The sequence below is a fragment of the Microchirus variegatus genome, assembly GCF_963457635.1.
Source record: "Microchirus variegatus genome assembly, chromosome: 11".
Classification (NCBI taxonomy): Eukaryota; Metazoa; Chordata; class Actinopteri; order Pleuronectiformes; family Soleidae; genus Microchirus; species Microchirus variegatus.
In genome coordinates, this window is record NC_139812.1 from 21779846 (window position 1) to 21794805 (window position 14960).

Genomic DNA, 14960 nt, shown 5'->3' on the forward strand with positions numbered 1-14960 from the left:
CACTTTAAAAGAAAACAAGAGAGGGAACAGAAAGAGCAACAGAGACCAGAGCAACAACCCCCCCACTCTCCAAAGAAAGGACACACAGGATATACATACATTTATAAAAAGACACCCTACTCTTCTCCATTCTCCTTTTCAAGGAGGGCATTTTTCTTCCCTTTCCCCCCCTTTCCTTTTCTACCCCGATTTTTTCCTCTGAGATCCCGGTTTTGTCTTGGCTGCTGAACTTCTCTGGGATTTCAGGTGAGGCACGCGTGCGTAGTGTGTGGTGCTTCTTCGAACTAATTTTTTAAATTACCTATCATGGCTCACGCGGCCTCCCAGCTGAAGAAGAATCGGGGGGAAGTGGATGTGAATGCGATAGAGGACGAGAAGGAGAAGCGGAGGAAGAGCAGGAGAACAGCGTCCCGGGAACAAAAGAGAAAGGTAACAGACGAGGGCTGGCTGGTGGCTTCATCTGCTCCACTCTGCTGGCATCATTGGAGCGTGACTTTGAGCGTGTGTGTGTGTGTGTGTGTGTGTGTGTGTGCTGTCTCAGCTTGACCACCTTGATCAACTGGGTTTGGAGGTTGCCTCATTTCACGTTTATAAATATATTCAGGCACAGGCTCACATGCAGACATGCTGTCACAGCATCTCTAACCTAAAAAAAATACTGCGAGCGCATGTTTGATGCTGTTTCCATGTCTTTACGTCTGTGTGCGAGTGAATGTGCGTGTGTGTCCGCGTCGGTAAAAGCAGAAAGTAAAGGAAAAAAGAAAAGAAAAGAAAAATCACCTGTTAGTGCCCCGATTATCCTCTCTCCGCACGTTTCAACGGACACACTCAGCGTTTTGTCGTCCTCTCTCTATCCTGACTCTTTCAGTGGTTCATAGAATTGTGCGTCTTTAACAAAACTACGTCACTCAAGGTTTGATTGATCATCCTGTCTTTGCTTCAGTGACGTGTTCATGATGAGCGTATAGTTTGGTTTTTCTTCCAAAAAAATCTACGATGTCCAAAACTATTATCACGATTAACACTTTGAAATCAGTTCATATGTCGTGATAAATGTTGGTAACACTTTTGATTAGGGAAGACATATTCACCATTAACTAGGTGCTTACTAACATGCATATAAGTATCTTTCTAGCCCTTTATTAGTTATCATTAAGCATGTATTAAAAAAATCTTAATTCATGTCATAATAGAGGTAGAATAAGGTATTAATACGTGCTTAATGGTTAGTCATAAAGGGCTAGTATGCTACTTACCTAGTTAATGGTGAATGTGTTCCCTAATCTAAAGTGTTACCAACTTTTTTTTATTGACAGAAAACAGAACAAAGTAAACGATTTGTGATTGAATTATTGCCCGGTACTTATTTATATTGGTATTAAATATCTTCTTTCTTGACTCGATCATGGTTTTGAAAGTGTATGCGTGTGTACTTCACTGGGTTTACTGTCCAGTGTATTGGTTCTGACATGTGTATGTATGTGTGTGTGCTTGGATGGATGCGCAGACGGCCATGTATAATGCATAAGCGTCTGATTTATTGATGGCAAAGCTTTTCATATGATGGAGGAGGAACCTGGACTTCACGTGGGTCTCCCTCCCTGCTCGTTTTCCCCTCTCATACAGAGAGTACGTGTTTCATCCTCGGTGACCTGTGGGAGAAAGTCATGCAAAGTATCGGGGGAATTGAGTACGAGAAATAAGTGAATTACAATGATAATTATAGACCAGACTAGTTCCTCACCTATCCAGTGTTGTGCTTTAAATTAAATTCTGAACTTCCAGTCTGGTGAGATTTGACCGTGAGCGATCTATTCAGTAACGGTGACATTTACTGTACTCGGTGCACACGGGCGACTGGTTTTGAATTCTGCTGCTGCCGACGTTATTTGACCTCAGCGTCGACGACAATGACGCGATCGTGACCAAATCTTTTTCGGGGAGTTTCGACTTCTGAGCGTAGTTTAGCGTGGGTTTTGAACCTGTTAACACGCCTGTGAGTGCACATGACTTTTACAGTTCCTCTGTGCTTTGTGTGTAAAAACTGAGCTATCGATCTGTACGGGAGGATTTATAGTCCTTTTGATGGGTCATGTTTCATAGAGGAGGAACAGCGGACGGCGAGAGGAGAAAAGAGGACAGGGTAGTATTGACTGGATTGTGCACAGTGCCATCCAAAGGATAATAAGCTTTCTCTTCTCCGCCCCTTGTCCTTCCCTCTGTCCTCACACCAACCATCCTCTACCTCCTCTGTCTTTGACTATTTTTGTCCCTTTGTTGTTCCGACGTCTCTTGTCAGCTCACTTAAAAGCAAAGTGCTCAGCATCATGTTTACTTGAAAGACGTGAGCGTAAGGCCGCTGTAACCGCTGCGGGGTCACTCTCACACAGATTCACGTTTGAACACCGCACACAGAGCGCTCTCTTATGTTACCTCCTGTAGTTTTAATCCTTGGCCGCCCTTGATCATACACCGCTCACCTCTGTTGGTGGCCTGCCAACGACACATGAAAACACACGTGAACAAAAAAAAAAAGTAGAGGCACAAACACAGAGGTTAGAGCATCTCCGGCCACTGTCGCCACTGCTGTAAACTGATATGGATGTGCTGGTACAAACTGTGCAACAAACTGCTTCGACTCAGACCTCTGAGAATGCTTTATTTAGGTTATGTCAGGAGAAAGTGTTTTTAGAGAACACTTGAAGAGGAAAATTGACAGTTCTTCTTGACAGACATAAGACATTAAACTCCCTCAATGTCCTAACCAGTGCTTTCCTATGGGGTTCATTTTGGTTCATTTTGGCACCCTATAGCACCAAGAGCTGGTTCTCTTCATGAGAGTTTTCTGTGGAGATGTTCTTTGGCCAACTTCACTGTGGGTTTAGAGCAGCTGTTGAGGAAGCAGATCTCCAAAAGTTTGGCCCCACCACCTTAGAACAGATGTTGTCACATCACATGGGTAGATTAACTCAAAGTGTGAAGTGATGGTAGTTACATTTTTGAAGGTTCTAGAGCTGCAACTTCATGAATTGACAGCTACTTTGATCATCAGGTTGTAGTGAGTTTTTCATAACCTGATAGAAACTAAAAATGTTTGCTCAAAATACTTGTTAGTTGCAGCCATCAAGGTCATCATATCCTTTAGAGAACTCAAGCAAGTCCAGTCGCCCCAAATCTACACTAAGGGAACTGTATGAGATGTTTCTGGTGTGATGGCAGAATCAAATCTAGTGGAATGAAACTCATTTGTCATCATAGATTTTAAAAACAGAGTTTGAGTCGCTCAGAGTACATGCCATAGCACTTGGTTTATTCCACTCCCGCACTTTACTTTCTTTCACAATACAAATAAAAAAAACAAGCAAGAGCAAGTCAACAAAGTACAGGAGAGTGAGCTGAGGAATAATTCAGCATCAGGCCTGCTGCTTTTATCAGCCACCACTCAGTTCAGAACTGGCCTAATGGAGTCCTGGGTGTCTGGGGAAGGATCCCTGCTACAGATGCCTAACAACTTGGTCGTCTAGTGTGTGTGGGTGTGTGTGTGTGTGTTTGCGTGTCATCAGGAGATAAGGTTTGTTCCTTTAGCATCCTGGGAATAACAGCATGTTATTATGCCTGAGAGAGTGAGAACAAGAAGGAGAACAGAGAGCACACATCTCTAAAGTGTCCTTGTGTTTTTTCATGAACAATGTTCTTCAGAGGTTGCGAGTCTGTGACAAGTCGAAGCTTACGTCGAAGCAGTGGCCGTCTGAATGGGAAACCCCCGGTTACACCGCGCTTACATAAATACATTCTCCAAGCTGCTTTACTTCTAATGACTTTATCCAGAGCCAGGAGGCCTCCACGGATTCCCCGAGAGACAGAGAGAGACGGAGAGCGCTATGCAAAGAATAGAGTTCCTTCTGCTGTGTGTCCCAATTTTACACAGAATGCCTTGATTCAGTACCTATCCTTCCTGTCTTTTATGGGCCGCATGCTGTTTTATCTTCCAAGCAGTTTCCTCATGGGTCCTTGAAATCCTTGAAAGTTTGTGAATTCATTTTTTTTTTTGCCTTCAATAGATGTGGGTCATTGAAAGTGCTTGATTTTTGCAGCAGAAAGAAGTTAAGTTGATATCTTCCACCACCGATGTGCCCTTGTTTGTTACAGCATCGCCATCTATAGTTTCATGCAAGACTGAGCAAATGACGTGATGCCTTGGAAATGCAAATTATAAAAATCTCTGGCTCACCAAAGAAAATTACAAAGACTTGACTTGCCCAAGATCCAAAGGTCAATCACTTGAATCACCAGATGCAGAGCGTGCCACAAATCAATAAAAGCGGACGCCACGGGCGACACGGCTCTTACAAGTTACCCTCCGATCTGAAGCTGTGTCAGCACAGTCAGTCTTTGAATTTGTTTTTTTTTTTTTTTTTTTTTTTTTTTGTACTTTATTTTTAAAGTCACCACGTGTCTGTACATTTACATGTACACATGAATAGTCTTTGAATTTGAGGGAATTTTGTCCCTTGAAAAGTCCTTGAAATTGGTGTCAACCAATGTGTGGGAACCTTGTGGCTGTCTTCGTTTTAAAATGAAGAGAAAAACAAAACTTAAATTGGGCTAGTCTGGATGCACTGCTAGCTCTGGGAAGAAGTTCATTTCCCACATTTCTGATTCCTGGTTGTTTCTATCAGCCACAACTCAACCATCAGGACCATTAACATTTAATTTTTATGTCATTTTTTATCATAAAGTTCTTGCTTTTAGTTATTTCCTTTGTTTCTTGTCAATAGTTCTCTCTGAAACTTGGCAAACAACTGCACGGGCCTGTCCCGTGTACCTGAATTTTCATTATCAGGTGTCATACAGAGCTAAATTCCTTAGTTTTGTGAACCAGGGTCATAACTGTATGTTGTTAAACATATAATTCATTAGCTTTTATACTGAACCGGAAGCTCAGTTTAAAAAATGTCCATTTGGATGGTGTTTGTGAAGTTCAGTCCACTTCATTAAAACTGGCAAAGATCACAGGCAGGACCGTCCCCGCTCATCTGAGGTGAACGTCCTCATCGTTCATTAAGAATCCTCAATCCGGATCACAGCGTGGAATCTAAGCAAAGGCTTTGCAGAGATCGCTGGAAGGCGAAATGGAAATGTTGAAATTGGATTTCAGCCTGAGCTGCCTTCAGAGGAAGCCCATGGCAACTGTGGCAAGGCGAGAGTCTGCCTGGCCCTGAGAGGGAAAAAAAAATAAACCATGGGGTAAAGGACTTGTCAGCCTATAGGCAAGCGTGAAGTCAGGAAAACACAATATCACTGCATATTTTAAAGGCTTTATCTAACATTTGTCTCATTCCATTCTCCCATTCCTCTCCATGCACTTCCCTATCTGGTGTAGAGCTGAAACAAAGCCGGCACGTGTGTGCTCCCTCTTTCCTCCTCCTCCTCCTCCTCCTTCACCTCCTCCCCTCCCCACCAGGCCATAAAAGATGGAGGTTAATGAATTCAGCACTCATGCATGCTTCAGCTAATTGCATTGGCATTGGGAACTCCTCCCATCATTACAAAATGTTTTCACCATCAAGATGGCCACTGACTGGACGACCAGCGAGTGTGACTTTGAGGAGGCGGATAAATCTCTGTCTGCTCGTGGGAATAATGACAATTTATCTTGTGGGTTTTTTGTGTGAAAGCAGAGCGAATAAGATTAGAAGTCAAAAGTGTGTGTGTGTTTGCTGGTGCTTAGTACCTTAAACCTGGTCCTAATGAGGCAGAACCTGAGGAACTGGTTCAGTTTAGGGTTCAAATTTGAATTGTGGTTAAGGTAAGGGTTAGGCATTAAGGGTTATCCATTAATTTGTTCAGGGTGCCCAAATGAAAGGACGTCAATGCAGTGTCTTTACAAGAATAGCTGCACAAACCTGTGTGTGTGTGAGAGAGTTAATCTCAAAGGGGCCTTTGTGAACCTCATTTGTCAGAATAGCTTAATTAATCAGTGTCCACTCGTCAAAGTGAACTCAATGTCCAACTGTAAACGCCTTCCTGACACCACACACACACACGCACACAAATTGTCCATGCTTAATTTATCGTGCGTTGGCTCCTCAAACACAGAATGTTCTCGGGGAAATGGGCATAATTACCGGCACTGATCAAACCCCAAATCACATATCAATATCAATATGATGTTTCATAGCCTTTTAAACACACACACACACACCAAGTCAGTCAATCCATTCTAATCCCCACGTTTGTATTTGACATGGACAGAAACGTGCAGGAGCCTCCAATGGGCGACATGCCCCACCATCTCCTGCTATTGTTCTAGATTAGCTTCAGTCTCTAAGGGGAAATGAGAGCGTGTAATAAGGATTGTTCTAATTATTGATCCACCACTTTGAGGGTCCTTACTGAGAGTAGTGTTGGAGGATGGATGGTGTTTGTATTTGTGTGTGTGGTGAAGGAATTCTTTTTTTAGGGAGCTGGAAACCAGTGCATGTGGGGATTTGTTTGTCCCACCACTGGGGAGGAGAAGAAAAAAATCCCTGTTGCCTCGTCCTCACATGGAGTCAGCGAGAAAAAAGCAGTGAGAAAGAGTCGATAAGGGTGGGAGGGAAGAAGAGAGTGAAAGATAAGAAGAAAATGTAGAAAACTGAAGGAAAAGGGGAAGAGGAAAAGCATGATTGTAAGCCTTAAGGTCATTTGAAGGTTAGTGGTGTCTTTTGCGCTGCTCTTCTAATCCACGTGCACCCTCCTTCCTCTTCCTCCCTCTCATTCTCTCTGATGTAACGTTCAATTGTACCGTATGTGTCACCGCTCGTCTTCTAAAAACTCACATTCTCAGGATGAGAGGCAGCCACACAAACCTCTCCAAATGTGGCACACAGCGTGGTTTTTCCATGAATCACATTCAAGATTCTCTTCTGTTCTCCGCGTCTAACGTGATTTTCTTTTCATGACGTGTTTTTATGCGACACCGGTAGGAATATTTTTAGTGTCGTCGACAGACAAAGCAAACAGTGGCATTTACTGCTCTCTTACGTTTTATGTGCCCACGTGATTAATTGGGGGAAAATGATGAGCAGATTAATCAGTTGTGAAAAATGTGCACACAGCACACTAATGCGTGCGCTCAAACGCCGTACTGTACTGTATCTTGTGGCTATGGGAACAGATCGTATAATATGCATGTAAATATACTGTATATATACCAGCCAGCGCTTGTGGTGTAATTGCCTCGCTTTTAGAAATTAACTGCATGTTAATGCAGCACAGTTCACATTTCATTTGTTTTGTTTTCATTACATGAAACTAGTTGAAGTCTAGTTTATTTTATTATTACGTTTTTTTATATATACTGAATATACGCACTCTGGAATGCTGTTGTATTTAACTCATTCGGAGTTACTTGAACACGAATATAGTTCATTTTAAAGCTACTTCAAAGTGTGTCTACCTCTTTTAGTCTTACTATAAAAGTAAAAGAGTAACATTTTAAATTATTTCATCGTGGATCTTGTCCTAATCTGTCTTAATCGTACTTCAACACTGCCAATTTTGCTGTGTACCAAACCTAAAAAAAAAGCCTCACAACCCTTCTCAAAAATGTCTAGACCCAAAAGGATTTAAGCTGAAGCCCTTTTTAAATAAGTCAACCATAGACTAACCTGTCTGTCGTTAATGTAATTTAAATATGTCCACATCACCTCTGACATCCCAAGGGTGAGACAGAGCAAAGGAGTAAGTGCGGTTCACCGTGAGATTATTCACACATAGTTACAGATACAGTAACGCCGCTTAATGGCGTGATTACGGGGCTGACTGATATGTAAAAGGGGGGAGGGTGGAGGGGAGGAGGTGGAGACAGAAGAAGAGGAAGAAGAAGAGACGAGGAAGCAAACTCAATGAGGCACGGACAGAGAGGGGAGAGAGGAAAAGTAAGGTCAAGGATGCAGAGGCAGGTGTTTAGGAAGAAAAAGAGGAACACAGGGAGTAAGAGGGAAGACACTAAACGTGGATGATGGGAGAGTTGTAAAGCTGGTGTATGAAAAGGCAGCAGTGGAGGATGTTTCCGATCCACTTGAGACTTGGTCACACAGATCTTCTTATTCTTCTCTTTCACATCCTGCAACTGTGATACCTCAATGCGAACGTAACCTTTATGCTACGTTTTCATATGATACTAAATGTCTTCCGTACCTTCCTCATTTAACTTGGATGCAAATACAAGGAATAAGCAACTGACTATGATCCGCTTCCAAATTGTTGTTTTGAACGCCAACAACAGCTGTCGTCACTTGTGCGAGTGAAACTTGCTTTTTCCTCCCCCGACGCAACGTCCCCACTGGACGTCTTTCTTTGGGGACATCCAACAGTCGGGGGAGTGGAGGGTCCCAGACTCTGTGTGCGAGACGTAGACAGAGAAAGAGGCTGTCCCCACTCTCTTACAACATCACACTTATTAATCTCCCGCTGTGCGTCGATGCCAGGTGTCTTCCATCAGGCTCCTAAATGCACCAAATGGCGCGTCTTAGCCATGTGTGTGTGTGCGTGCAGACGTGTGCCGACATTTATGCATCTGTGGCAGGTGCTCCTCATACATTCACAGATAATGCTTATCCCATTATAAATGGTGCTGTCTCCCTCTCCCTCTCTCTCTCTCTCACACACACACACACACACACACACACACACATTCTCTTGACCCCTGGGACTCATGCCTGCATGGCTTGATAATTACTTTCTTTTGCTCGCCTGCTCCTCCACCACCACCACCACACCGTCGTCTCCCTGTCCTCCACTTAACCACCTGCCACGCCGCCATCATGAGCAGCGATAACCAGCATTCAAGTGATCGTCAATTTTCTCGTCCGACTCGCTTCAAGGTCCAAACAAAACGGCGCTTCCATAAACAATATTTTTGCTTTGTTTATATTCACAATCTCTGGTCGTATATTTCCGCAGAAATGTCTCTGGGCAAAGGGCAGAATCACGGCGCGGTTCCGGCCTCGTGGCGCCCCCCCCCCGTCGTGCAGGCTAGAGCTCAGGAAAGCGGGCTGTGGTTAGGACGGGATCGATGGCAATCACACCTCCTCGTAGTTAGCTCTCATGCATGGGGGGAGGGAGAGGAAAGGATAGAGCGGAAAGAGTGGCTGTGAATGGGGGAAGCAGGAGGTGGGGGGTTGATATTCAGAGTCCCAGTGGGAGAAGAAATAAGCCTAGATTCATGATTAGAGTAAAAAAAAAAAAAAAATCACCCTACCCCCCTCTATCCCATCCACTCACCCCACCTCCCAAACATAGATGCACCTCTGAACATGCTCATTCTGCCTGGACATCATTCAATCCACCTTATTTTGATCGGTTTGAAGCCTTTTTCATGATTATAACAAGATTATTTCAGCTTCTTAAATGTGATTTTTTTCTTCGTTTCTTTGCTCCACATAAGAAAGAAATCATTGAAACGGAATCATTTTGGTTTGTGGACAAAAACAAGACATTCGTTTTTCTGACATTTTATGGACCAAACGATTAATCCAGGAAATAATCGACAGATTACGAACCTCGAGCTACAACATGGCTCTTAAGAGCAGTTTGTAACATACTGTACAGAGTGTGTTTTTGCTTTATTTTTTTCCCCTGAGGGAAAGAGTCTGTTGCACCTTAAAGGAGGTAATTTAGTGTGAAAAGGTTGCCGTCCCCATTGCTTTGTGTCTTAGCATGGAAATCCTGCGCTTTCTCCGCATGTGGCCTTTTTGCTGCGCTGTGTGCAGTAATAGTGGGACGGACGGACAAGTGAACGGATGTGTTTTGTCGTTTGCTGGCTGGTAGGAAAGAACTTTGCAGCCCAGCCTGTGCAGGACCAGTGTAATCCAGCATAATGTCGACTGATGGGCGAAAGGTTGATTGTAGCTCCGAGGTGGGATTGGTATTCTTAAACTCAGCTGGTGCTGTGTCAGATCAGTGGATAAACAGACCTTTAAGAGAACACACAGAATCACACACACACAGAGAGAGAGTGAAATCTTGGCTGCGTTTCCTGTGTTTTTATGAACAGCTGTGAGCTCAGCCAGAATAGTAGCAAAGCATTCTGTCTACTTAATGTTGGATACTGAATTATTCACAGGCTGCTTCGCCAAACATGTTTGCATATTGTTATCGTTGAACACTCACAGCATATTGTGGGATGGAAGTGTGGTGTTTTAACATCATCCACGTGAAGAAGACGCACCTCAGTAAAGCAATTATTGACCTACAGATGGGTCATGGAATTGGGTCAAAAAAACTCCTTTTCAGCCTTTAACTTGAGATTCATTAAATCACACATGCATCAAATTAGGTTGTGATTCACTTAGGGCTGCAACGATTATTAGATTAATCAGTTGTTATACTATTTTCATAATAAATTATTCTGTTTTAGAGTTCTTTTTTTTACTAACTAAAGACAAGCTTTCTGTTTTTTATCCTATCATTGCTTGTTGTTTGACAAAGAAATCATTTGTGGACAAATTTCCGCCTGGGAGTTATTACAAAAGACATGTTAGCGCTGTACTGCCCTCTCAAAGTTGTCCTATGGCTCATTATTGAACATCTGTGATTATTAATAAGGCTTAAATGTGTCACTTAATGCACGTTTCACCTGTTTTATGATGCTATTTTTAGATCCTAGAGATGTATAATTGGAGAAGGGAATGAATAAAAGTACACTAGTATTGATATTAATGGCACAAATCAGTTTGCTGCTACACTAAAGGTTGTTGTGAACACCGTTATGTTGCTGTACGCTCTTAGAAATAAGGGTTCCAAAATGGTCCTTCTACAAGGGCTGAGGTTCCACCTGGAACCATTTGCTTCTGAAGAAAGGGTTTTTCAAGGGTTCTTGGTAACATTAATGGTTCCAGTAAGAACCATTTTGAACCAGAGAACCCTTTAAAACCCCTTTCCTGAATAAAGGGTTTTAAAAGGGTTCTTGGTGGAACCTTCATAAAAAGGTTCTACCTGGAGCCAAAAAGGGTTCTCCTATGAGGACAAGCTGAAGAACCTTATATGGCTCTACTTAGCACTTTTTTTTTTTTATTTGTGTGTCATAAATGTAAAATGTTATTGATCCATTCTCACACTTTTATCCCGTTTTTTAAAGGGCCTTTGAAACCTCACAGGGTTTTTATTTAATGCCGAGTCAGGCGTGAATAGCTATATTTTATGAGCACAAAGGACCGGTGCTACGAGGGGAATACTGTCCGCGCATGTTGTGATATGAGTTCACCCCCAGGGCAGAGCAGGTATTTAGGATTGATGCTGTGCTCTGACTCCGGGTGCCCTCTGAGCCCCCTGCTCCTGCCTGAGATCCATCACTAATACTGTACAACAAGGGCAACAAGAGAGGAGAGGAGAGGAATTAGGTTACATGGTGAGATGGGAAACAGCTTAAACTCGCACTTGTTTGTTTTTGATATATATATAGATTCATGTTGCATGGTAAATATGTTGTTTTATTGCGAATCACATATCGCTACGTATCAAAACAAACACCTTTATTTTGAAACTATGTCAAATAGTGTCTCAAATGTTGCTGTATCGCTCAATTCTGTTGAACAGTTGCATCATTATAAACTGAATATTGTTTAGATATTTAGGTATCAAAAAAGACAGTTGAAGAAACTTAAAACTTAAGTTTAACGCAAATGTTCCACTGCTTCTTTTACAAATATTAAATTGAGGATATTTCTGTTTTTGCTCAAATTATCTTAAAACTGCGTTCCGTCACACAGAAAAGTGAGAAACGGCTACTGTTTCAACAACAACAGTCTTTCTCTCTCTTTCTTTCTCGGACGCCATTGCTCACTGTAGCCAGAAGCACAACAACCTTGCGCAGCGACCCCTACTGATCGGGCGGGAAATTGCATCGCGTGTCCGTCACCACGGAGACGACGCAGAGACTCTACAACAGGTTCTGCGTCGACGCAGAGGACTCTGCGTAACTTACGCAGAGCACTTTACGCAGGAGTACAAATTGAGCTTAAAGAAAGACTGTTTTATTACTGATGATGATGATGGTGAAACTCAATCTTCACTGTATCAGCTTCCACCTCAAACTGTCATTTCATTACCAGCACATGAGCTCACTCGCACAGACATAACTGAGTCATGGCCATTTTTTCTCTTATTCCCTGTGTGATTCTTCATTTCCCTGCACCATCACTGAACTGATAGGTGTAGCCAATCGTTTTCAGTATCTCTTTCCTCTTCTTCCTCCTCTGGTGCTTCTTGTCGTGTGTTTGGTTACAGCCACGTTCATACTAATGCCCGTCATGTTGAAAATAGATAAACCCCACAGCCACTCTGTGCCAGCTCCCTTGATAACGTTGTTTATTCTTGGTGGATCTTGTTTCAAAGGCAGTTGCAGTGCATTTATATGATCACACACAGGCATTTTCTACCTGAAGGGAAGTGATTATTATTCCACCACTTTATTGTTTTGGACTTGTGTGCGGTGCTTTTGGGAGAGAATTAAATAGCTTCTCTTGCCTTATAATCAACATTGGTTAAAAGCCAGACATGAATGATCCATTGTGACCATTAAAATCACATGAGCAGATTTTATACCACAGCTATACCTGATGTGATATATTGATATACTGATCGATAATCGATTATTAATCATTGTTTTCTGGTTTCTTTGCTCCATATGACGAAGAAATCATTAAAACTCAAAATCATTTTGACATCTGAGAACATCATCATTTTCCATTTGGATCTGATTGCTGTTCTGGACCTGCAGGGAGCCTACGTTTAGGAATCCAAGGATGTTATCAACAGATTACGTTCTTAATAAAAAGGCGATAATAAGTGTCGTAACTAAAGCTATAGTACACACAACGTTATACGCCACGCAGAGATAAAAAGCCAACATTGTCCTTTCTCTCTCTCTCTCTCTGTATCAAGTTCTGTCTAATGGCACACTTGGCAATCTGTCTGCTCGAAGGCTTGAACTGATGCAACGGGATGCAGCAGCAACGTGACTCAGGCTGTTGTGAGCGTTGCTGCTGACTGAGGTGTGTGTTGCTGAATCGATGCCGTCAGCTGAGCGTCAGCCATCTTGACTTGACACCAACTTCTCTGGGACCTTCCCTCAGTGACAGCCAAATGGCTGGTGCAGCCGTTACATACAGGTGCTCACAAGTTACTGAAGTGTGAATTAGAGTGTTGGAACTAAGCAGTAGATGACGTACAGTAGAGTTTGCTGGTTCACTTTTTGCACTGTTTAGATCTGGGGCATCTACGGTGGATCTTGATTGATTATTGGTGACATTCAACTCAAACAGAAGTCTCTCATTACTTTATAATGTGCTGACAGATTTGAGATTCACCAGTGCAGTACGTTGTCAACATGACAACCGGTTTAACTCGGGGTGTTTTTTTATGGCACAAATAGCTGATTGAATGGGTGAGGGGGGTGGAGATGTGTGTGTGTGTTGTGTGCGAGTGTACATTACATGTTAACGTCATATATAAGTGGCACTTCAAGGTGAGCTGAGTGCGAGGGTTGGAGGCCGCACAAACGTGACTTGATGGTTTGAGTTGTTGTTGCTGACGTCGCCGTAGCCTCAGAGTGCCCTCGTGAAAACACGCGTTACCCTTAACCTGGTGAGGATAACCACTTGTTTTCTGTCACGCAGGTTGAAATTAATGTATTTCTCTCCGTATACATGCACGTCAACAGCAGTTTTATAACATGGTAACCACACATCTGATGTATCGGTTAGCACGGGTTCGTGACCCGGTCGGAAACAAGAGCCTTCCTGCATGTTTTCCTGCGTTTGTGCGCGGGTTTTCTCTGGGTTCAGTCCAAACACAAGCAATATGGGGTGGGGATTAGGTGAATTGGACACTCCTGTGGAGGATAAAGCTGTAGAAGTTGAACGGATGGTGCCACCTGAGAAAATATAGAGCTCTCGAAAGCAACACACCGTTATCGCCAGTGTTAAAATACAGTGGTGTAAATAGGCCGAGTTAAAAATGGCAGAGAATGAGAGAAGAGTGCGGCTCGGCGTCGTCGTTGTTTGTCTGTGTGTGTCTTGCTCCTGCGTGCGCGATCGCTAAGCTAACCGACTGTACCCATCAGTCAAGGTTGCGTCTTATTATAGGTCATTAGTCTCTCCGCTCAGCTGCGACCTTGGCGCTATGTAGTACCTGCTGGAGCATGCACGTGTACCACGGTAGGCAAAATTTGTGTGTATGTGTGTACTGGCACAAGACGTGTGCGAGGACACACATGCTGCAGCCTTGATGAGCAGTGTGTGTGTGTGTGTGTGTGATGGATGGAGGGTGGGAAAAGCTCAGGAGGATATCAGTCAGGTTTTAGGACTACATCACAAAAGTTAAAGTACTGCCACCCCCCAAAAAAATCGACCAATAGTCTCATACTGGTTGTTACCTTTGACCTACACCGACACATGACAATGTGATATGAAAAACCACAGTGTACTGTCAAGTTTAAGTCCAAACGTGTGACTTATTGTGTCTGTAATGCACTAAAAGAAGAGCTTGATAGGTTGCCAAGAAAAAGCCATGTAGTTTATAAGCCCTGTGAAAACAACAACGTTTTAGCATAGATTCATACAGCAGCAGCCTTGTTTCGTCTGGTTCATTTGAACCCCGTGGTGTTGATTTGCTCTAATTAGAGAAGAACGTCCTTGTCCCAAAATGTGATTTTCATTGTGAGCCAGTATACATCATTATGCTGAGGATATTGGCTCCATTTTTGTACGTCAGCTGCTCTTCATTTTGTTGTTTCCTGCTAGTTTCATCACATTTCGTATCATATTCTGAAGGAAATGCTGTCTATTTATAGTTGTGACTTTTGTAATGCAGTGTCAGACTGGGTAATAGTCACTGATTTAAAAGCCTAAGCTTGCATAAACAACACAACAACAGATTTAGATACTGGTGTAGGGAAATGCTGACTTGCGTTG

At 42.9% G+C, this 14960-nt stretch overlaps 1 protein-coding gene across 1 annotated transcript in view; it reads left to right on the forward strand.

Moving 5' to 3' along the window:
* Positions 1-306: 306 nt before the first annotated feature.
* The window catches only part of LOC310933714 (ankyrin-3-like), a gene marked incomplete at its 5' end in the record, with an annotated part of 103231 nt that continues 88577 nt past the window's right edge, over positions 307-14960 (forward strand). Inside the window, one exon of the mRNA XM_083897265.1 lies at positions 307-429. Within this exon, the coding sequence (XP_083753391.1) occupies positions 307-429 (123 nt within the window). The remainder of the gene's footprint in view (positions 430-14960) is intronic.